General features: G+C 47.3%; 1 protein-coding gene across 5 annotated transcripts in view; it reads right to left on the bottom strand.

Annotated features, from left to right (window-relative positions):
- Positions 1–2,807: 2,807 nt before the first annotated feature.
- The window catches only part of EYA2 (EYA transcriptional coactivator and phosphatase 2), a 261,571-nt gene continuing 241,880 nt past the window's right edge, over positions 2,808–22,498 (bottom strand). For all 5 annotated transcript variants that reach the window (XM_033915077.1, XM_033915079.1, XM_033915075.1 and 2 more), the window contains 2 exons: positions 13,802–13,902; positions 2,808–3,125 (listed from right to left, as the gene is read on the bottom strand). In XM_033915077.1, coding sequence (XP_033770968.1) covers positions 3,045–3,125; positions 13,802–13,902 — 182 coding nt within the window. In that variant the 3' untranslated portion in view covers positions 2,808–3,044. The remainder of the gene's footprint in view (positions 3,126–13,801; positions 13,903–22,498) is intronic.

Genomic DNA, 22,498 nt, shown 5'->3' on the forward strand with positions numbered 1-22,498 from the left:
TCACCACGTTGTAATAATTTGCCATTAAGTATAGTACTTAGTAAGACATTGGGTTTATGGGCAAGTAGTTTTGTTAATTGTTGTGTGTGTATATTTTGTAATCCGCCTTGGATAATAAACTAAATTTTTTAATATATCACCTTTCAATATTGTTTACTGTACAGGGCAGTTAACCAGTAGCATTTTTAAATTTGTAAACTGATGATGGTTTATCATTTGGTGTGTTAATACTCTGTTTCTTGTTCGATTCTCTGTTGTTCAGTTGACCAACTTCTGTACAGTCGACTCCGCTTAAGTGCACGCCCCTCGTACCGGGTCTCCACGTGCACTTAAACGGAGTGTGTGCTTAATAGGAGTGTGTGTGTGTGTGTGTGTGGGGGGGGGGGGCAAAGCTGTAATTAAGCTGGCTCAGTTTAAATATGGCGCGTGGGCTGCTGGAGCCTAAAGTACAGGAAAGCTCTGCTCTACAGCTGGAGTGGAAGCGGAGCACTCCCTTTCCCAGCTGTCCCAGCGCTTAAGCTGCTGGGTGAAGCCTAGCCATTCTCAGTCAGAACGTGATTGCATTTAACCGGAGTGAACGTAATGTGAAAGAATAGAGGTTGGACCTGTGACAGTGCGCATAAGCGGATTCTGTGCTTATCCGAATTGCAAATATCCGGAGTTTATGTCCATTGACTTAGGCGCAGAGCGAATCACAAATTGTTAGATTAGATCCTTTGAAAGAACTTACATATTTTGGGTTTGACCCCCCCAGGGGTCCTCAGCACTCACCTAGCCAGTCTGGTTTTCAAGATATCCACAATGAATGTATGAGAAACACACGCACTGCTTGCTAGGATGCAAATCTCTCTCAAGGCATATTCATTTTTGGATATCTTGACGATGGGGTGAGAGTGTGTCCTGAGGACCAAGTTGAGAACCTCTGCTTTAGGTGTTACTCGCCATCAATGACTGCACTTTCCTGGCCCTTGGGGAGCCTGCACATAGTCTTTGCAATATTGTCAGCCCCAGCTGAGCTAGACGCAGTCCAAAACAATGGAATAGCTAATGACCCCAAGGACAAACCAATATTTTGTATAATACAGCTTAAAATTTATTCAGTTTTTTTAATACCATTCTCCCAAGGGAGCTCAGAATGGTTTACTCAGGTACTCGAGCAATTTTCCCTCTCTTTCCCTTCGAGCTCAAAGAGGATGTGGTAAGAGCGGATAGCGAAGCTGGTTTTAAGAAAGATTTGGACAAGTTTCTGGAGGAAAAGTCCATAGTCTGTTATTGAGAAAGACATGGGGGAAGCCACTGCTTGCCCTGGATCGGTAGCATGGAATATTGCTACACCTTGGGTTTTGGCCAGGTACTAGTGACCTGGATTGGCCACCGTGAGAACGGGCTACTGGGCTTGATGGACCATTGGTCTGATCCAGTAAGGCTATTCTTATCTAATGTTCCTCGGGCAATGGGGGGGGGATTAAGTGACTTGTGCAAGGGGGGTCACAAGGAGCAGCGTGGGTTTGAACCCACAACCCCAGGGTGCTGAGGCTGTAGCTTTCATCACTGTGCCAAACACTCAATTTGTTTGTGCCACTGTTCTGGACTCTTTCACAAGGTGTTGGCACAGCACTAGCTCTGCAAGCTTAGGGCTCATCACCCTAGTCCTCGAACCCCACCCATTCAGTCAGGTTTTCAGGACACTCACTTGAATTTATCTCATGTATAGTTATTGTCTCAATAAATAGAAAAAGCTATTAATTCATATTAAAACATTTATTACAAACTTATCATATAATCTTATTCAATTGTTAAGTCCCGTTGTATAAGTATGTATAATTATTGAGGAAATCCTAGAAACCTCTGATTTATCATATCTTCTAATTTTATTTTGTTTATAAGCGGGAGTTGTCAACCCAGTCCTTAAGGGACCACCTGGCTAGACAGGATTCCAGGATATCCGTGATGACTATGCATGAGAGAGATTTGCATACCAAGAAGGCAGTACATAAAAAATCTCTCTCAATTATATTCATTGTGGATATCCTGAAAACCACTGTGATAAACAATGAGCCCCTGGCGCTCATCTCGAAATGACAGAGCCAGCAGCCTCAAATTAAATAGCAGCAGATATCTGACCATCCCCTCAGTTACATAGTAGATGAGAGCAGATAAAGACCTGTGGGGTCCTTCCAGTCTGCCCAACAGTCCTATTCATTTTTATGAAAACCAAATGTGACATATGAAGACAATGCAAATCACAGATTACATTCTCCCAAAATGTAAACTTTAGTTTTATTTAATGCCTTTCATTCCTGACAATGTACTGCATTTATTTCCCTCCCCCCCCAAAAAAAAATAAAATAAAATAATGGTAGCTTAAGGCACAGTATAGATACATGTGCAGTCTACATACCATCACCTTAAGTTTATAAACATTATTACAGGGTTGTCCTAACAGTTATCATTACAAATGTACATACCATGATTGTCCCCAGAGATTGCCTTGGAGAGAAAAAAATTAAATTAGAACGGTATAGCCTCCCACAATTAAAAAGCACAGGGTAGACAAGCCTTAATACCAGAATAATGAGAGAAGTTTATAAATTAAAAAAAAAAAAATACAAAAATTTCACTCATTTTCAACAAGTCCAGCATAACGAAGAATCTGTTGTCCAGTGAGCATGTCCAGAGGACCAAGAGCAGGTTCATCCCCTATCCACCAAGCCAGAAAAACTTAACGAACAGAACCAGGCCGTGGACGTATAAATAGTTCCAGTGGCAAAGTCTTTGCCCTGCAGTCCAGTTAAATAATAATTAAAGTTGCCAGAGCCACAGGTTTATGCTTTTTTTTTTTTTTATTAATAATAAAAAGGAAAAGTCTTGCCCTACTGCAGGTTTAGGGCACATTCTTCAAAACTCCTTTCTGCAGCTCCACCAGGGGCCTGATCAAGGAGAAAGTTACTGCAGGTATAAATCCACTTTTTAGATGTTCCTCTTACGCTTTAGAAGAATATGTTCAGCGAACGTCTGTGGGGAAACCCAGTCACTGGATCCTGCTACAAGTACTCAAGTTCCAGAGCGTGTCGTAAAGCCTCCAGATCGGCGTGGCAGGAAATCCGCCAGAAGGGCATGTTGTGCTGGAATAAGGAAAGAGGTATTTTTTTTTTTTTTTTAAGCGTTGGATTTTGCTCAGAACTTTCTCAGTATTTGTAACGCATATTACATTCAGGTAGCGTAAGGTATTTCCTGTTCCTGGAGGGCTTACAACCTAAGGGGCCTTTTACTAAAACGCTTTAAGCGAGAACATGCACTTAAGTCAGGAAAAATGGCCTGATGGAAGGACACAGTAAAAGCATTTTGCCTTAGTTTTGCCATTTGTTTGAACTAATTGCACTATATATAATATATATATATAATTTTTTTTTTGCGGTGGGCATTTTGGGGTTAGAGAATACTTATAGAAGCGCTGTTCAGTTAGGGCAAAGGTAGGCAATTCTGGTCCTCGAGAGCTGGAGCCAGGTCAGGTTTTCCAGATATCCACAATGAATATGTATGAGATGGATTTGCATGCACTGCCTCCTTGAGATGCAAATCTATCTCATGCATTTTTATTGTGGATATCCTGAAAACCTGACCTGGCTCCAGCTGTTGAGGACTGGAATTGCCTACCCCTGCCCCTAGACCAATGATCCATCTAGCCCAGTGGTTCCCAAACCTGTCCTGGGGGACCCCCAGCCAGTCAGGTTTTCAAGATATCCCTAATGAATATGCATGAGAGAGATTTGCATATAATGGAAGTGACAGGTTTGCAAATCTCTCTCATGCATATTCATTAGGGATATCTTGAAAACCTGACTGGCTGGGGGTCCCCCAGGACAGGTTTGGGAACCACTGGACTAATCCATCCATGGATGTGGACTAAGGATCATCATCTGAGTTTTACTAACATTGTTTCATTTGATTAGTTCGCATCCAACAGTTAATAGCCCGCAAATATAAACAGAATAAGTCAAGACTTTTGTTAGGTGATGAGTTTGTCCTAAAAAAAAATGTGAATATCAGCAGCATAAATGTAGTACTGGAGCCCCAGCCCATTCATAAGTTTACAAAGAGGTCTCAAAGATAGAATAGCGGATAACAAGGAGTCTTGTGGGACACCAGTATTGCAAACCATACATTCAGATTTCTGATTTAAATTGGTACAACACAAAGGTGGAATTGCCCCAATCAGAATGGTGCACAAAAAAGTGTCTTTCAACTCATCTGATGAATCCAAATGCCTTTATTCTTCCAAAATTCATAAAATGACTCTATGACTCGACATGCGCATGTTTCGGCCCAAGCGGCCTGCCTCAGGAGTCTTCAACTGTATAAAAAGTGCACAATCTCACTAAATGCTGCTTTGGAGAAACGTATCGCGTCGAACGTAGCTGCGACGTTGCTGCAAAAAAAAAAGCAGCTACGTTGCAGCGTTCAGCAACGTGATACGTTTCTCCAAAGCAGCATTTACTGAGATTGTGCACTTTTTATAGAGTTTAAGAAAATAACACCAGAAAATAACAAGCTTTTACTAATCATGACAGGGGTTGCCATTCAGCATATAACCAACAATTGGAAAAATTATAATAACCTAAATTATACATTTTGGTGGAATACAATATGTCATATATTCAAAATGGAAAGAGCAATAGCAATACAAAGAGGGACATATACTAAATTTATAAAAATATGGGGGCCATTGACAAAATATTGCAATGAATAAATAGTAGGATTTTTCTTCTTCTTTTCTTCTTTTCAATATCTTCTTTGTGACACACATGGAGGGGGGGTAGTGAAAATAATTTTTACATAATATGCTATAATATGATATACAATAAGTAATGTATGATTGAAAAGTACTAGAAGGGTGGGGGGAGGGAGAGGGGATAAAAATATATTTAGAATATAATGTATTAGATATAAAAGTGATATTGTGTATTCATCAACTGTATTTTAATATTTTGTACACTTTATGTAAAATTTGAAAATAAAAAATAATATATATATAAAAAAAAAAAAAAAGACTCCTGAGGCAGGCCGCTTGGGCCGAAACATGCGCATGTCGAGTCATAGAGTCATTTTATGAATTTTGGAAGAATAAAGGCATTTGGATTCATCAGATGAGTTGAAAGACACTTTTTTGTGCACCATTCTGATTGGGACAATTCCACCTTTGTGTTGTGCTTTTGAGATTGTGGTTTTGTTTCCCCTGTTTTAGCCTTTTGATTTAAATTGGTTACACCAGTTCGTGTGAGCTAATTTCCGTGCACTAGCTGGTGTTCTCTACCCACGCATGTCATGTCTCAATTATTAACGCTTGCTTAGCACGTGCAAACAGGATAATTACTGCGCTTTACTGCATCCTGTGGTAAGCATTTTTATGCAAGCTAAGCCCACATTAGGGCCCCAAACTGATTTAAGGCACACTAACTTATAAATTAATATTTGTTCTCAATTAGTCCACATTCAAACAGTAAATCACATGTTACAACATGGTTATTAAAATAAATGTGTGAAACTATCTGAAAAAAAATTCAAAAACATGAAGAATTCTGGAAAAAAAAAAAAATTTTATTTTGCCTCTGCACATCAGTACTTAACATTTGACCCTCTTGTAGGCTACCTTCTGGTGTTTCACTTTCAACATTAAGATTATTTGTTTTTCATGGGTTAAAAGACTTTCTATTTTAATTTCTATTTTTATTAAGAAACATTTGTAGACCAAATGTGGAGCTGGAAGAGATTTATCACTTTCAGACAGGTGCCTAAAACTGAGTCCTTAAAACTGAGATATCAGTGCTGTCGGCAAAACAGCAAAAGTTCCTCGCTTCTCGATTTATAATGAAGCTCAGGTGTGTAAGAGCCTGAACTAATGATCGTCATCCATCACAGACGGTGACAGGCTCAGTAAAGAATGCTAGTCACTAATGGGCGAAGCCAGGAGCCACCAGCAAGAGGCCTCTTTAACCCTGTCTGTGCAGAATCACTGAACCTTGCTACTGCTTCATCCTTCAAGCAAACTTTGCATCCTTTGATGCAATTGTCTGTGATTTGCTACCTTTGAAGTGCAATGCAACTCTATCAAACACAACGCCAGAGGAATCCATCCTGGAAGGTTCTTAAAAGGATCTAAATTCAGAATAGTTGGGCGGGGTGGGGGGCAACCATCGAGGGCTGCAACACTACGTGATGTTGGAAATGCAGAGAGCTCCATAGACCTGTGATAAATATTTAAATACAAATTTTAAAACGATGGAAACAACCTGCGAGCTTTCCTGTTCTGAAAATATTTGTAAAATGCAGTATTTAAATTTTCCAAAACTCTGGTTCGTGATGTTTTTCTGCGTATATTGCCCAGCCCGACGATAGCAGATGGATCACTTCTTTGGCCTGGGGTGGGGAGCATCATCAATTATCAGTGACAATTTCAGGATAGAACCCCCCTTCCCCTTTGGAGGGAATTGTTAACTGCCTGTCTTGGTGAAAATACATATGGACTGCGCAAGAGTCGCCAAGTAACCCCCGTGGCATGCACACATTTTAACTTTGAAAAATATCCCAGAAGAAGTACCCTGCTTTGTGGCTCTTCCTCCGCTTTAGAGCCTTCCTGCTCTAATTAATTAATTGTGAAATTAAGGCAGATATGTTGCTCCACTGGACCGGAGAGAAAGAGATAACGGTTACTGCAGACGGGCAGCATTTGGCCTTTATCTGCCATCATGTTACAATGTTTCTATACCCATAAAGTTCTATGACATCACAATGCAGGTGTAAAAAGCCTTAGCCAATGGAGATAGTGGATGCTGCGGATGGGCCATTTGGCCTTTATCTGCCATCATGTTTCTATAACTATAAAGCTCTATGACCTTACAATGCAGGTGTAAAGAGCCGTGGCCTATAGGAAGAGGAGATGCAAATGTTAAGAGCCTTAGCCAATAGGGAGAGGAGGAGATGGTGGATGCTGCAGATGGGCCGTTTGACCTTTATATGCCATCAAGTTTCTATGTTTCTATCAGACTGGAATTTATTTTACTTTAATTTATAATTCATTCCATTTTAGTTTGTTTAATTTCTTTATTTTCATCGCTTGATAATTGTAATTTATATATTTATTATTTTGGATAGTTCTACTTTTTGGGGCGTCTTCCTTCCTTTCGTCACAGAAAGTTTTAAAAACAGAGAAGCAATTTCCTAACTTAGCTGCCGCTTCTACCTGATACTATTTTTCTTTTTTTTATAATTTATTTTTTTAGGTTAATATGTAAGTCCTTTCACTAAGGTGCGGTAGCCGATTTAGCGTGTGCTATATGCTAATGCGTGCAAACGTGTCCATTATATCGTGTTAGCGTTTAGTGCGCACTAATTTTCAGCACACGTTAAAATGGCTAGCGCACCTTAGTAAAAGGACTCCTATGTTAATAAATGTTTACTATGGAGCTTTATTTATTTTTAATTTTTAAAAATTTATTTATTGAGCTATATTTATATCCCGTCATACCTTTTAATTAGATTGTGCACCTTTCTGGACAGATAGGGAAGTTTTAAGCACCTAGTGTTAACCGCTTTGATCTGAAACTAATTGTAAAGTAAAGCGGTATATCAAATACATTGAACATACCTACATACCCGCACACGTTTACATCTGCCAGTTTGTGCCGATCAGAATGGCTAGGAGAGATGTCCAAGCCCTGCGAGCTGAAGAGATCTATTTATGTGATTTGTTGTTGTTTTTTTTTAGTTTGTCCTCCCAAAGGAGCTCAGACCGGGTTACAGATCTGTTGCCTGAACCCCTCGGCAGCAAGGAAGTCGGTGGTGAGTAAAGGAAGAGTCTTTTAAGGCCTGTATCATTTAGATACCACATTTTGACATGGTGGGAGCTTAAGGGTTGGTACAGTGGTCTCGGAACCAGGGGAAACTGGGTTCAATTCCCACCACAGCTCCTTGTGGCTGAGCAAATCTCTTAACCCTGTATATGATGTAAGTGTGCGATTTCAGTGTCGATCGTTCCGGCACCGTTTACTGAATCTGACCCTTTGTATTTCCCAACCCTGTCCTGGAGGACCACCAGCCAGTCAGGTTTTTGGGATAGCTCTACTGAATATGCATGGGAAGTTTTGGATGCCTGTCACCTCCATAATATGCAAATCTCTCTCATGCATATTCATTAGGATTGGGAAACACTGATCTATACAATACCAGTTAATAGAACTATCTTGGGTTGATTACACATCATTTTAATGTACTGTTTAGTTAACAGCATTCCATTTTGTAACATTTAAAAATTATAGTTATATCAGGGATCTCAAAGGGATCATGGCCACCGAACATGCCGTGGCCCGAGCAGAGAGCTCAAAGGCATTGTAGGAGGACTGCATCATCTGCAAGCAAAGCTGGGACAGTGAAGCCAGAACCTCCTGGTACTCTAACTGTGCTCCAGGGTCCAGATAGGGCATGAACTTTTGGAGGACAGACAGGAAAAATTCAAAGTATGTGATGAAGTGGAAGTTGTAATTCAGAACTCTGGACCTCATCATGGAGTTCTGGTACATTCTCCTGCCGAACCGGTCCATAGTCTTGCCCTCCCTACCAGGTGGAATGGTGGCATAGACCTGGGAGGGGTGAGACCACTTCAGAGAGGACTCCACCAGAAGGGATTGGTGGGAGAGTTGGGAACCGTCAAACCCTTTATGGTGTACTGTGCAGTATCTGGCATCCAATTTGCCCGGCACAGCGGGGATGGAACAAGGTGTTTCAAAGCACCGCACAAAGGTCTGATCCAGGAGCTTGTGTACAGGATGGTTGAGGGAGATGCATCGTCTCCAGATACTCTTTCGAAAATTTTGAACCTGTGTCCAGTTGAATGTCCAAATCAGCAGCCATCTGCCAAAGGAACGAGGAGAAAGATAGCTGGTCGGCCAGAGCCGGGCCTCGAGAAGGACTCGAGGACGTCGAGGCCTCTGGATCCAATGAGGACGGGGGTCGTGATGGTGAGATATACCCCATTGAGTCCTCGAGCTCCGGTAGCGGAGGCGGAGAAGTAGCCGGTGGGGAATACTGCAGGAACGGCTGTTTTCGATGAGGCGAGGCATGCCTGGTTGAATGCCTCGATCGATGATGCGAGCTGTGTCTGGACGCCGGTCTCGATGGACGAGGCGAGTGTGTCTTCACTGAGGCCCCCAAATAGTGGATGGGGCTGGAGGCCGTTGATCGAAGCAGGGGTGAATGGCTGGAATCACCCAGAGGCACCCGCAGTGACTCAAGCCCCTGCATTGGGTGGATCGGCTCCAACGGAGGCACTCGCAAAGACTCTACTCCTTGCATCGAGTGAATCAGTTCCAACAGAGGCATGGGCAAAGACTCTGCTCCTTGCGATGCATGCACCGATGCCAGACCAGACACTCGCAGAGACTCTGCTCCCTGTAGAGAGTGTGTGTATCGCTGAGGCACTGGAGGCGGCTTGACCTCACAGAAGGCCTCCGCGTGCCCAGGCTGGATTTGAGCGAGAAGCTTAGGCCCTATGGAGGTGAAGAGCTCAATGAATTGCTTCTCTAGCAAGGTCTGGAACGAAGCCAGCAAGGATGGATCCGCATCTGCAATGGGACCACCTGCACGGGCCTCGCGCTCCTTAGAGGCAGTGTGAGAGTGCTTGGGCACTTTTAGCACTACCGGTGGGATAGGCTGCTGTGCTACCTGAGCTGAAGAGACCGAGGAAGGCATCACAGCGGGCGCTGGAGTCGGAGCTGGCATGAACGATGCAGGCTTGATGAGACTCGGCGCCGCAGAGGTGGAAGGTTGGGGAACAGTGGATGATGTCGAAGGTGAAGAGCCCTTCGATGAAGACTGCTCCGTTGAGGACTCCATGCTGAACAGCGACTCCCACAAGATGCACCGCCGCTTGAAAGCACGTGTGGTGAGTGTGGAGCAAGGCCGGCATGATTTCGGGAGATGTTGAGGCTCGAGACACCGAATACAGCGTCGATGAGGGTCTGTTAGCGAAATCGCACGCTGGCACTTGGCACACTTTTTAAAACCGGTGATAGGCCGGGACATAGGCCTGAAAAGCTCTGCCGCAAGATCGAAGCCGCGGGGTTGCGGCCACGTGGCTTGCCCGGTCGAACGGATGGAAGAATTTTTTTTTTTTTTTTTGAAAACAAGAAAGAACGACGAAAATCAGCGATTAAGATAAAAATAACCCCAAACCGCGGACTTTAGAAGGCACAAGTGAAAAAACTTCACGCAGAGAGTCGAAGACGGATTTCTCGGCTCCGCAGAAACGTAAGAACTGAGGAGACGCGCCCTGGTCTGGGTGGGAAGGCACTCGTGCATGCGCGGTGTGGGCGACTCGAAACTTCGAGTTTCTTCAAGCAAGACTTGTGAGGCGTCTGCATCGGGGCTCCGTTGGATCACGTCACCCATTAGTGAGAATACCTGCCTGCTTGTCCTGGGATAATGACAGTCTCTGGTATCCAAAGCAGATATTGTGATGTCATAATGCCTCATTCCACCAGTGCCTAAGAGCCAATCACATCAGTGATGTCACAATGGCTTCATTATCCTTGGCTCACATAAGAATCAGAGTATGAATGGCCACAACCACTGACCCACAAGTTTTGCGTTGAAGAATGCTGGTTTAGAAGGAATGAGGTTGAAACAGACACTAGAAAATGACATGGGATTATTTCCCGCGGTTATCCGCGGGGACGGGAACGGTGATGAATTTTGTCACTGTGTCATTCTCCACCCTAGGTATCTTTCAGAAAATGGCTTTTTGACTTTAAAACCTATGTTAGTGGATTTATATGTTTGTTTCCAGTAGCTGATAAATATATTTGCTGACCAAAAGCAACTAAATTTCACACCTTATTGTGTTTTAACTAAATCTGTAATCAGAGGAACTGAGTTTTAGTTTCCACTATCCTGGAATTCTTCAAGATCTGCCCACAAACTCAAACTATCTCTTCCCTCGTTAAAAGGCGTCATGTATGCAGGTAAATTAGGTAAATTCCTTTTCTTCAAATTCACTGAGATTTGGAATAACCTCCCTGCCCCGCTGCGGAACCTAGGCTCATTCCAATTATTCCGAAAACATCTGAAAACCTGGCTTTTCTCCAAAATGTAAAGCTAGCTATCCTCTTCATAACCTCTAATTTCTTATTATGTCCTTCCCTCATTTATTGAATTACCTGTAAACCGTGCCGAGCTCTATCTTTATGGAGATGATGCGGTATACAAACTTAAGATTTAGTTTAGTTTTCATTTATGGTTTGATTCCTGCAAAAATGAAATCCATGAGCCTATCATTCTTGGCTGAAATGTTTCAATTTTGATTTTATTTTAATAACCCTAAAATGTGCATATTTTTGTTATGGACCCTTGATGCAGGCAATAGAAACATAGAAACATAGAAATTGACAGCAGAAAAGGGCCTTAGCCCATCAAGTCTGCCCACACCAATGACCCACTCCCTGACTTTTATTCTCCTACAGATCCCACGTGAATATCCCATTTTCTCTTAAAATCTGACACGTTGTTGGCCTCAATCACCTGCTGAGGTAGCTCGTTCCAATGATCGATTACCCTTTCGGTGAAGAAGTACTTCCTGGTATCACCATGAAATTTCCCTCCCTTGACTTTCAGCGAGTGCCCTCTTGTAACCGAGGGCCCTGTAAGACAGAAGATAGCATCTTTGACCTCTATACGTCCCGTAATATACTTAAAGGTCTCAATCATGTCTCCCCTCTCTCTTCGTACATCCGCAGTTTTTTTAGCCTTTCTTCGTACGTGAGTTCCCTGAGCCCCAAGACCATCCTGGTAGCCATTCGCTGAACCGACTCAATTCTCAACACATCTTTCCGGTAGTGCGGTCTCCAGAATTGAACACAATACTCCAGATGAGGTCTCACCATGGATCTGTACAACGACATTATGACTTCAGGTTTTCTGCTAACAAAACCCCTACGGAGGCAGCCCATCATTTGTCTTGCCTTGGACGAAGCCTTCTCCACCTGATTGGCAGCCTTCATATCATCACTAATAACCCCGACACCTGGCCGTGTCGGGTCCTTTCCATAAAGACCAGCTGGCTGATATATTCAAAATGATTTAACTGGCCAAAAATGACAGCTAACTGCTTAAAATCACTTGTTTGGTGCTAGCCACTAATTTTCAGTAGCACTTAAGTGGTTATTGCTGCCGAAAGTTAGTGCCTAACTGAAAACCAGCTATTTTGGAGGTGTTCTGGGGCGGAGTCAGCACTTAATTAGTCAGGTAACTGTATAAATGGTACCACATAAAACACAGTCCTATCCAGGGGCATAGAATGGGTGAGCGGTGGCCCCCTTCCCTTCCTTTGACCTTTTTAACTTCTCCGGTGTGAGCAGTGTCCACTCACCCTTTGACATCACTTCCTAGGCGTGGGTCCCACAAGCGACTTTGGAGAGAGCGCTGACGTTGAGGCGGGCAGCAACCTCGCACCGAGGAAGGCATGGGGCGTGCGCCAAGGAGAGGAGCCGCGCCCTTAGGTGAACCGCCCCCCTCCCCCAACTATACCAATGGTCCTATCTTTGAGGTACCCTGTGGGTGGTTAAGTTCTGAATGCTGGCCTCGCTTAAGCCGGATGTTCAGTGCTGAAGCCCAGACGTAGCTTTGGCACTGAATAGCTGGGAATAAGGCCAGTGGTGGTCAGGAAACCACTCACCGCTGCCAGCTGAATGTTTATCCCCAGGGTGTTTTTCCATCATTTGCCGTTCTGTGATACTCCTAACTTTCAACCGTTGTAAGCCATATTGATATTTTAAGCTGACAAACAGGTGTGTTCATAAGAGAATAACAAGCAGGGCTTTATTTTTGAGGGGGTATCAAGTACCCCACACCTTTTCCAGTGCTTGATAAAAATGACCCATGGTCCCCACCTGTTAATAACAGAACTCGGGTTCCACACACTCAGGCCCGGATTCTCAAAAAGTTGACGAAGGTTAATCAGTGGCAGCCACCTAGATCACACCTACCGGCAACTAACTTAAGGGTCGATAATTGATCACGCCATCCAAAATCCAATTAAAACAAAAAATTAGGTGCTGCTAGGTGGCCTCCCAGATCGGCACCTAGGTCCATAGTACCTAGCGTTGCCCTAGTGATGTCGAAGCGCCTGTTTAGGGGTGGCACTGGGCTCGGCAACACTAGTTGTGATTCTGGAAGGATCCTAGGCCTCTAAAACCCCGGCCTACATTTCTGAAGCCTAGGATAGGGGTTACCAGACGTCCAGATTTCTTCAGCCATGTCCTTTTGAGGACATGCCCAGGGGTCCGGATGACTTTTCAAAACCCGGCGCTTTGTCAGGACAGCATGCACGGATGCAACGCAGTGACATCACTCATGCGTGGATGCTGTCCTGACGCACAAATAGGTTAAGGGGGCAAGGTATGGCTATGGGTCCGGATTTCCTTTGGGAAAATCTGGTAACCCTCTCCTTGGGAGCCGCGATTCCGGGAACGGCGCCTGTCATGATGGGTGCTGCTTACATAATCCGGGCCCCAGTGCTGCCTTTGCATGGATTCTGTGGTTGGTTGCAGGAGGCCTGGCTGATCATCCAAGTCTTGAAAAGGGGCCTGGGATCTGAGAATAGTTTTTCTAGAAAAATGCACCGATAAGTCAAGGTATATGTGAATATGAGGGGGAATTCCATCATGAAAAAAGATGCAGCATAAGGAAAAATTCAGCAAAAGTAAGGTTGATTTAGAATGGAAATTTGAAAACCGGGACAATTATCAATTACCTTTTTTGCTCCTTGTTCCTCTTCAACACCATCCCCTATCACAACGTACACGGCTTTCCTTCCAAATCTTTGCATTATTCTCTCAAAGCAGCTCTCTTTCCCTAGAAAAGACAAAAGACAGTGCCTTTATAATGGCAGAGTAAAGAAGATGAGTGGGTGACTTCCATAGTCCACAACATATGAACAGAACTGTTTACTTTAAGTTGGAGCCTTTTTTTTGCTATGTGATAATTGCTTTATATGACATGTCTAGAGCTGTGCGTTGCTTCATTTCACTGTATGCCTGCTGCAGTTTTAAGGGGCCTATTTACTGGGTTTTGTTAAAGAGCTAACATAGATAATGCCATTTTGGTGCAAGGAATAGACGTTCTTAACTATTAACACTATCGCCAAAGTTCTAAATTAATTGCATTGCATCATTATATTTGCTTTCTCACCTTCATTGTCTCCATGAATGCAATAACTTTCTGCTTTATTCATTAATTGGGTTCAGGGATCCTTTTAATAAGTTGAGGTAAAAAGTGGCCATAATGCATCCTTGAAGGCCATTTTTATCACAGCAGCAAAATGGCCGATTTTCCAATTTTTGTATTAATTGGCTATACACTAATGTTGAGTATAATGCACACTACTTCAAAGTTCACTTATGGGTATGTAAAGAACTTTCAAAATATATACACAATAATTATATAGCCATACATATCGGGACCATCAGAGGGCGAGTATGATCAAGAAATCCAATTTGTAAGGGGAAAGTTGCCTTGAAACAGCCTCTTTAGGCAAAACATGAACTCATGTCAGCTGACTGCTCCCTTGCTGTGATTGGCCTACTGAGAACAAGCCAGCACGGATTCTGTAAGGGAAGGTCATGTTTAACGAACCTTCTGTACTTCTTTGAGGGAATAAGCAGTCGGGTGGACAATGGGGAACCCATAGACATCATTTACCTCGATTTTCAAAAGGCTTTCGACAAGGTGCCACATGAAAGGCTGCTTAGGAAGCTGTGGAACCATGGGGTGGGAGGGGATGTGCACAGATGGATCAAGCATTGGTTGTCGGGTAGACTGCAGAGGGTCGGAGTAAAGGGCCAATATTCTGACTGGCGGGGAGTCACGAGCGCCACAGGGTGCCACAGGGATCGGTGCTGGGGCCGTTACTCTTCAACATATTTATCAATGACCTGGAAAAGGAGGCAAAGTTCGAGGTTATAAAATTTGCAGACGATACCAAACTGTGCGGCAGAGTTAGGTCCAGGGAGGAGTGTGAGGACCTGCAAAGGGACCTGGACAAGCTGGAAGACTGGGCAAACAAATGGCAAATGCGCTTTAACGTGGAAAAATGCAAGGTCATGCATATAGGGAAAAAGAACCCGTTGTTCAACTACAAATTGGGGGGGGGGCATTGTTGGGAGACAGCAGACTTGAGAGAGACTTGGGTGTACTGGTGGATGCATCACTGAAGCCATCTGCACAGTGCGCAGCAGCCTCGAAAAAAGCCAACAGGATGCTGGGTATCATAAAGAGGGGCATAACAACCAGGACGCGGGAAGTCATCATACCATTGTATCGAGCGATGGTGCGTCCGCATCTGGAATACTGCGTTCAGTATTGGTCGCCGCACCTCAAGAAGGACATGGCGGTACTTGAGAGAGTCTAAAGGAGAGCAATGAAACTGGTAAGAGGGCTGGAACACTGCCCATACGCCGAGAGGTTGGATAGGCTGGGGCTCTTCTCTCTGGAAAAAGGAGGCTCAGGGGAGATATGATAGAGACCTTCAAGATCATGAGGGGCATAGAGAGGGTGGATAGGGACAGATTCTTCAGACTGAGGGGGACAACAGGTACGAGGGGACATTCGGAGAAACTGAAGGGAGATAGGTTCAAAACAAATGCAAGGAAGTTTTTCTTCACCCAAAGGGTCGTGGACACTTGGAATGCGCTACCGGAGGAAGTGATCAGGCAGAGTACGGTACAGGGATTCAAACAGGGATTGGACGGATTCCTGAGGGATAAAGGGATCGTGGGATACTGAGAGAGGTGCTGGGATGTAACACAAGTATAGAAGCTAACCAGGTAATAAGTATAGAGAGCCAACCAGGTCGTGCATGTGCAAGACCGGAGGGCTAGGACTTTGATGGGAAGATAGGACTTCAATGAGGAACCAAGGTGGCAAGGGGGCCCCTTCTGGTGATTCAGACCTGTTGGGCCGCCGCGGGAGCGGACTGCTGGGCAGGATGTACCTATGGTCTGACCCGGCGGAGGCACTGCTTATGTTCTTATGATGAAATGATCTTATGAATATAAAATTCAACCTAACAACTATATTACTGGAATTAAGTGTTGAAAATTGGACCGATGAAGGGCCATGCACTAATGTCATCAGCGGAGAGCCATCTTAAAACAATTACCACGTTGATTGCTGGTCGAGGCGAGGATGAAGTTTAAGTTTGGATGCGTTTGTTTTAAGGCACTGACAGGTCTCATTCCAGAATATCTTGTGGAATCTTTTATCATCACTAACTCCAAACATTCTCTTTTCCATCTGCAAAGGGTTGCAAATTTAAAAAAATTTCAGGAGCGTCTGTTGTCTTTCCAAGCGGCTTTATGGGTGAGGGATCTGAATTATGTATTTACATCTTCTAACTCTTACCAACAGTTTCGACGTGCTTTAAAAACAAATTTCTTTATAGAATCCTTTTGGAAGTTAGGCATTTGTTGCTGTATTCTTTATCTTTTCAGAACCGCATAGAACTTTGCTTATTTTTTTCACTTCTATACCGCAAATACCGCTCTTACTGACGCCTATTTGGTAGATGGAAAGGGCTCACATGACGATTCTGCACTATTCAGTTAGGCCCTGATTCTATATAAACGGCACCACCATTTGGTGAAGTTGTCAGTCCACTTGGTTGTCAATCCACTAATACATGCTTGGCGGTGCTTAACTCAACTTAGGCACTGGAAGGTGTCATAATGTTAGGGGCTGGTATATTAGACCAGGGTTTTCCTGGCCTAAAATAACTGTGCCTAAGGCAATTCACACCTAAACTTTACCCCTACCCACGCTCACTTTATGTAGGCGCCTTGGCGATTTCCACGTGAAACTTATCATTTTACAATTGGGTTTTTTTTTAATTGGCTTTTTGTGGTGTTAAACTCATTTATCCCAGGACAAGCAGGCATGATATTCTCACATGTGGGTGACGTCATCTACGGAGCCCCGGCGCGGACAGCTTTTCAAGCAAACTTGCTAGAAGTTTCAAGTTTGCACACTGCACCACGCATGTGCGTGCCTTCTGCCCACTAGAGGGCGCATCCCACCTCGTGGTCCTCAGTTCAAATTTTTCCGCGGAGCAAGAAAGCCCTGTGGATCTGAGCTCCAGTGTTTTTGCCTTCTAGCTGCCGCGTTTAGTTTGTTTATTGATCGGATTAATCGCGGTGCTGCTTTATTTTTCGTCCGTTTTACAAAAAAAAAAAAAAAAAAAAAAAAAATAATAATAATTGTTTTTCGTTGGGCTCCGGGGGCTCCCGGAAGCCTGAGCCGGGGAACGTCGGTCGTTCCCGGCCTTCTTCTTTTTCTCGTCGATGTCCCGTCCTGTTACGGGATTCAAGAAATGCAGCCGGTGTGAGAGACTACTCTCCATCACCGACCCTCACCGGTGGTGCATTGTCTGCCTTGGGCCCGAACATCCAACAGCCTCGTGTGATCGCTGTGCTACCTTCCAGAACAGGGCCCTCCGTCGCCGTAAGGCCAGAATGGCGGAATTGTTCGCCGTCGACGCGCCGCCCAAGGCCTCGACGTCGGCCTCGGCTTCGGCCCCGGCCTTGACCTCGGCCTCGGCGTCCTCGGGGGCCTCGGCGTCGCCTCGGCCCTCATCTTCGAAGCCGTCGTCATCGAAGCCAACTTCGGGTAAGTCCTCTGTTCCATCCCCTTCAGCAAAGAAGCCATCCTCGAGTCAGGCCAAAGCGGGTGGGTCGACCCCGACCCCGCATCGGACCTCGACTCCGCACACCCCGAGGGAATACTCGAGACCGAGGTCGCCCTCCAGGGAGTGTGCCCCGGACTCGGAACTCCCCACCTTCGTGGGGATTCCGGCCTTCCAGGATCTCCTTCGAGCCTTGATCTCATCGGAGCTGTCGGGAGCCCTGGAAGTGCTGCAGCGTGCTGCGGGCCCGGCGGCGTCGACCTCGGCCGGGGCGCCCCCGGCCTCGGAGGCCCCGGTCTCAGCTCCCTCGACCTCGGGAGCCCCGGCCTCGGCGACCTCGGTCTCGGGTATTGCGGCCCCGTCCACCTCGGCCTCGGCCCCGCCCCGGACCTCGACCTCGGGGGAGCCTCCTGAGCGCAGTGTCCGCCCAAAAGAAAAGTTCCGCAGAGTGCGCCGACTTTCCTCCTCGGCTTCGGGATCTTCCCCGGACGCCTCGCCCTCGAGGCGACCTCGGACGAGGCGCCGATCGAGGAAGCCTAAGCGACCCCGAGGCTCGCCTCGGCGCGATCGTTCCTCGTCGTTCGGGGGCGAGGCGCTGCAGGTGTCGGAGTTGCGCCTCGATAATCCGAGGCTCCTCCGCTCACCCCGGGGAAAGTCTTCCCGTGCCGCCTCGCCGAGGAAACGGGAGAGGACCCCACGGACCCCGGGATCCTCCCCCAGGGACTCCCCTAGGAGGATGATTTCACCCTCCCCCTCGAGGGCCGTGGAGAGAGGATCCTGGGATTCAGGATCGGTTAGGAATCCTCAGTATTCCCATGAGGCCTCCCCCCGCTCCTCGGCGGGACGGTCGAGAACCCCGTCCCCCCAGGCTAGGCCGTCCTCCTTCTCATCTTTTGTCCAGGACATGGCCCAAGCCCTGGGGATTGACCTGATGGTAGGTTCCAAATATTCCAAGGAATTTCTAGAGGAACAGGACCTTCCCACTCCCCCTAGAGAGGTACCTAGACTCCCTCTCAACAGTGTCCTCCTGCAGACCTGGCTGAAGAACTTGTCGAGCCCTCTTACAGGCACGTCTGTCCCGTCAAAAATGGAATCAAAGTATAGGACGATTCCCCCGAAAGGGTTTGATAAGGCGCAGCTCTCCCACCAGTCCCTCCTGGTGGAATCTGCCCTTAAAAAATCACAGCCCTCACGGGTTTCTGCGGCGGTTCCACCCGGCAGGGAGGGGCGGACCCTGGACAAGTTTGGCCGTCGCCTCTATTCAAACACTCTGATGGCCACCAGAGTTCTAAATTACTCCTTCACCTTTTCCTCCTACTTGCGTGGGATGGTGAAGGACCTTCCTCAATATCGGAACTCGTTACCGGACTCCCAAAGAGCAGGATTCGATAAGTTTATGTCCAACCTGTCTCAATTGCGGTTGTACCTATTCCATTCAGTGTACGACACCTTTGAGCTGGTTTCGAGGGTGTCGGCCCTCGCAGTGGCCATGCGCCGCTTGGCCTGGCTTCGCACCCTCGACATGGACCCAAACCTGCAGGAACGTCTTGCAGACCTGCCCTGTGTGGGGTCCGAGTTATTTGACGAGTCTTTGGAGGCGGCGACCAAGCGGTTGTCGGAACAGGAACGCTCTTTAGCATCCCTGGTCCGCCCCAAACCTAGGCCCCCGCCGCAGAAACCTTTCCGGCCTCCGCCGCGCCGGTACCCCCAGAAGTCGACCCCGTCTTTCTCAAGACCGCCTCCGAGACGTCCGTCTCAACGAGGCAGAGGGGGACAAACCCAAGCCCCGGCGCAGGGCCCTTCTAAGCCCGCGCCTTCCTTTTGACGGGCTGAGCGGACGGGGCGGGTTCCCCTCCGCACCTTCACCAGAACCCCTTCCCATCGGGGGGCGTCTTCGGTCCTTCCGGAAGGCATGGACCGCGATTACCTCAGACGCTTGGGTGCTCCGGATCGTCTCCGAAGGCTACTCGCTCAATTTTGTGTCCTCGCCACCGGACAGTCCCCCAAATTTAGCCTTGTGCAACCGGTCGCAACTACCGACCCTTCTGACCGAAGCCAAAGCTCTCCTGAAGCTTCGGGCGGTCGAGCCGGTCCCCAAGGACCAGTGGGGGACGGGATTTTACTCCCGTTACTTTTTGGTCCCAAAAAAGACCGGGGACATGCGCCCCATACTCGACCTCAGGAAGCTCAACAAATGCCTGGCCAGGGAGAAATTTCGAATGCTATCTCTCCCGGTCTTGTATCCTCTTTTGGAGGAAGGGGACTGGATGTGCTCCCTCGACTTGAAGGAAGCATATACCCATGTCCCGGTGCACCCCACCTGCCGAAAATTCTTACGATTCCAGGTGGGAGACCTACACCTCCAGTACAGAGTCCTGCCCTTCGGCCTGGCCGCGTCCCCACGAGTATTCACGAAGTGCATGGTAGTAGTGGCGGCAGCCCTGAGGTCTCGCGGGCTCCATGTGTTCCCTTACCTGGACGACTGGCTCATCAAAGCCCCGACCAGGGAGGAGGTTATCTCAGCGACCCGACAGTCTATTGCCTTCCTGCAAACCCTCGGATTCGAGATAAACTTTCCAAAGTCTCAGTTGAGGCCGGCTCAGTCTCTTCAATTCATAGGTGCGGTGCTGGACACGGTGCGCCTGCGCTCCTACCTTCCGACCCAACGGTTGGAAGTCTTGGTACGGATGAGCCGCCAGGTCTCTCAACTACCAAGGGTGTCGGCCAAGCGCATGATGATGCTGCTCGGCCATATGGCCTCGACGGTACACGTCACGCCATTTGCGAGGCTGCATCTGAGGATCCCTCAGTATACACTCGCATCACAATGGCGCCAGGAGTGCGATCCGGAGTCGCGCCTCATTTCGGTGACTCCGCTTTTGCGGAAATCGCTAAGTTGGTGGACAGACTCTTCAAATCTGTCCACGGGACTAATGTTTCGCACTCCCCCATTTCGCAAGGTTCTGACCACGGACTCCTCGGACTACGCGTGGGGAGCCCACCTCGACGGTCTTCGCACACAGGGCCTGTGGTCGGCAGAGGACCGTCGCTGTCACATCAACGTGCTAGAGCTTCGGGCCATCTTCCTAGCACTTCGAGCCTTCGTTCACGTAGTACAGGACCAGGTGGTCCTCGTCCGCACGGACAACCAAGTAGCAATGTACTATGTGAACAAACAGGGGGGAACGGGGTCGTGGCCCCTCTGCTCCGAGGCCCTTCGCCTCTGGGAGTGGGCGGCCTCCCGGAACATCTTCCTCCGGGCGGTCTACATCCAGGGGGAACTGAATTGTCTGGCGGACAAACTCAGTCGACTCCTGCAACCCCACGAGTGGACTCTACACTCAGCAGTTCTGCACGAGGTCTTCGCTCGCTGGGGAACGCCACAGGTAGATCTGTTCGCCTCTCCGGAGACACACAAACTACCACTGTATTGCTCTCGGATGTACTCGCGGGATCGTCTGGAGGCGGATGCCTTCCTTCTCGATTGGGACGGGAAGTTCCTCTATGCATTCCCTCCTTTCCCTCTGATCATGCGAACGTTGGTACATCTCAGATCGTCCACGGCCACGATGATTCTCATAGCTCCTCGGTGGCCGCGTCAGAACTGGTTCTCCCTACTGCTCCAACTCAGCGCCAGGGAACCCCTTCTTCTGCCTGTCTGTCCTTCTCTGCTATCTCAAAATCAAGGATCCATGTTACATCCCAATCTGCAGTCATTGCACCTGACAGCTTGGTTTCTTGTTCCCTGACCCCTCCGGACCTGTCTCAATCAGTGAGGGAAGTGCTGGAAGCCTCCCGCAAGATCTCGACGAGGCTTTGCTATTCGCAGAAATGGACCAGGTTTTCCACCTGGTGCTCATCTTTCCTCCTGGACCCGGTATCGGCCCCGGTACCCTCGGTTCTGGACTACTTATTCCATTTGTCGCGCTCTGGCCTGAAAACCACTTCGGTGCGTGTCCATCTTAGTGCGATTTCCGCCTTCCACCAACACCTGGATGGACGCCCTCTGTCTCTCCATCCCTTGGTGACACGCTTCATGAAAGGATTACTCAGGGTTTGTCCCCCGCTCAAACCTCCCCCAGTCGTATGGAATTTGAATGTGGTTTTAGCTCAACTGATGAAACCACCCTTTGAGCCACTCAACAAGTCCCTCTTGAAATTTCTGACTTGGAAGGTGGTGTTTCTGATTGCCCTCACCTCCGCTAGGCGGATTGGGGAACTACAAGCCTTGGTTGCGGACCCACCCTTCACCGTATTCCATCATGACAAGGTGGTCCTCCGCACCCATCCTAAGTTCGTCCCGAAGGTTGTTTCTGATTTCCACCTCAATCAGTCCATTGTCCTTCCTGTGTTCTTCCCTAAGCCCCACTCCCATCCTGGCGAGACGGCGCTCCACACGCTTGACTGTAAGAGGGCGTTGGCATTTTACCTTCAACGCACCAAGTCCCATCGGAAGGTCCCGCAATTATTCTTGTCCTTCGATCCCAATCGATTAGGGCACCCAGTTTCCAAGCGCACTCTGTCTAACTGGTTGGCGGCGTGCATTTCCCTTTGCTATACTCAGGCTGGCCTTCCTCCCCCGGGTCGAGTCACGGGGCACAAGGTCCGAGCAATGGCAGCTTCGATAGCCTTCCTCCGTTCCACCCCGATGGAAGACATATGTAAGGCTGCCACTTGGTCTTCGGTTCATACATTCACCTCTCACTACTGTCTGGACACTCTGTCCAGGAATGACGGCCGGTTTGGCCAGTCAGTTTTACAAAATCTGTTTTC

Source organism: Geotrypetes seraphini, chromosome 11 (genome assembly GCF_902459505.1).
Source record: "Geotrypetes seraphini chromosome 11, aGeoSer1.1, whole genome shotgun sequence".
Lineage (NCBI taxonomy): Eukaryota > Metazoa > Chordata > Amphibia > Gymnophiona > Dermophiidae > Geotrypetes > Geotrypetes seraphini.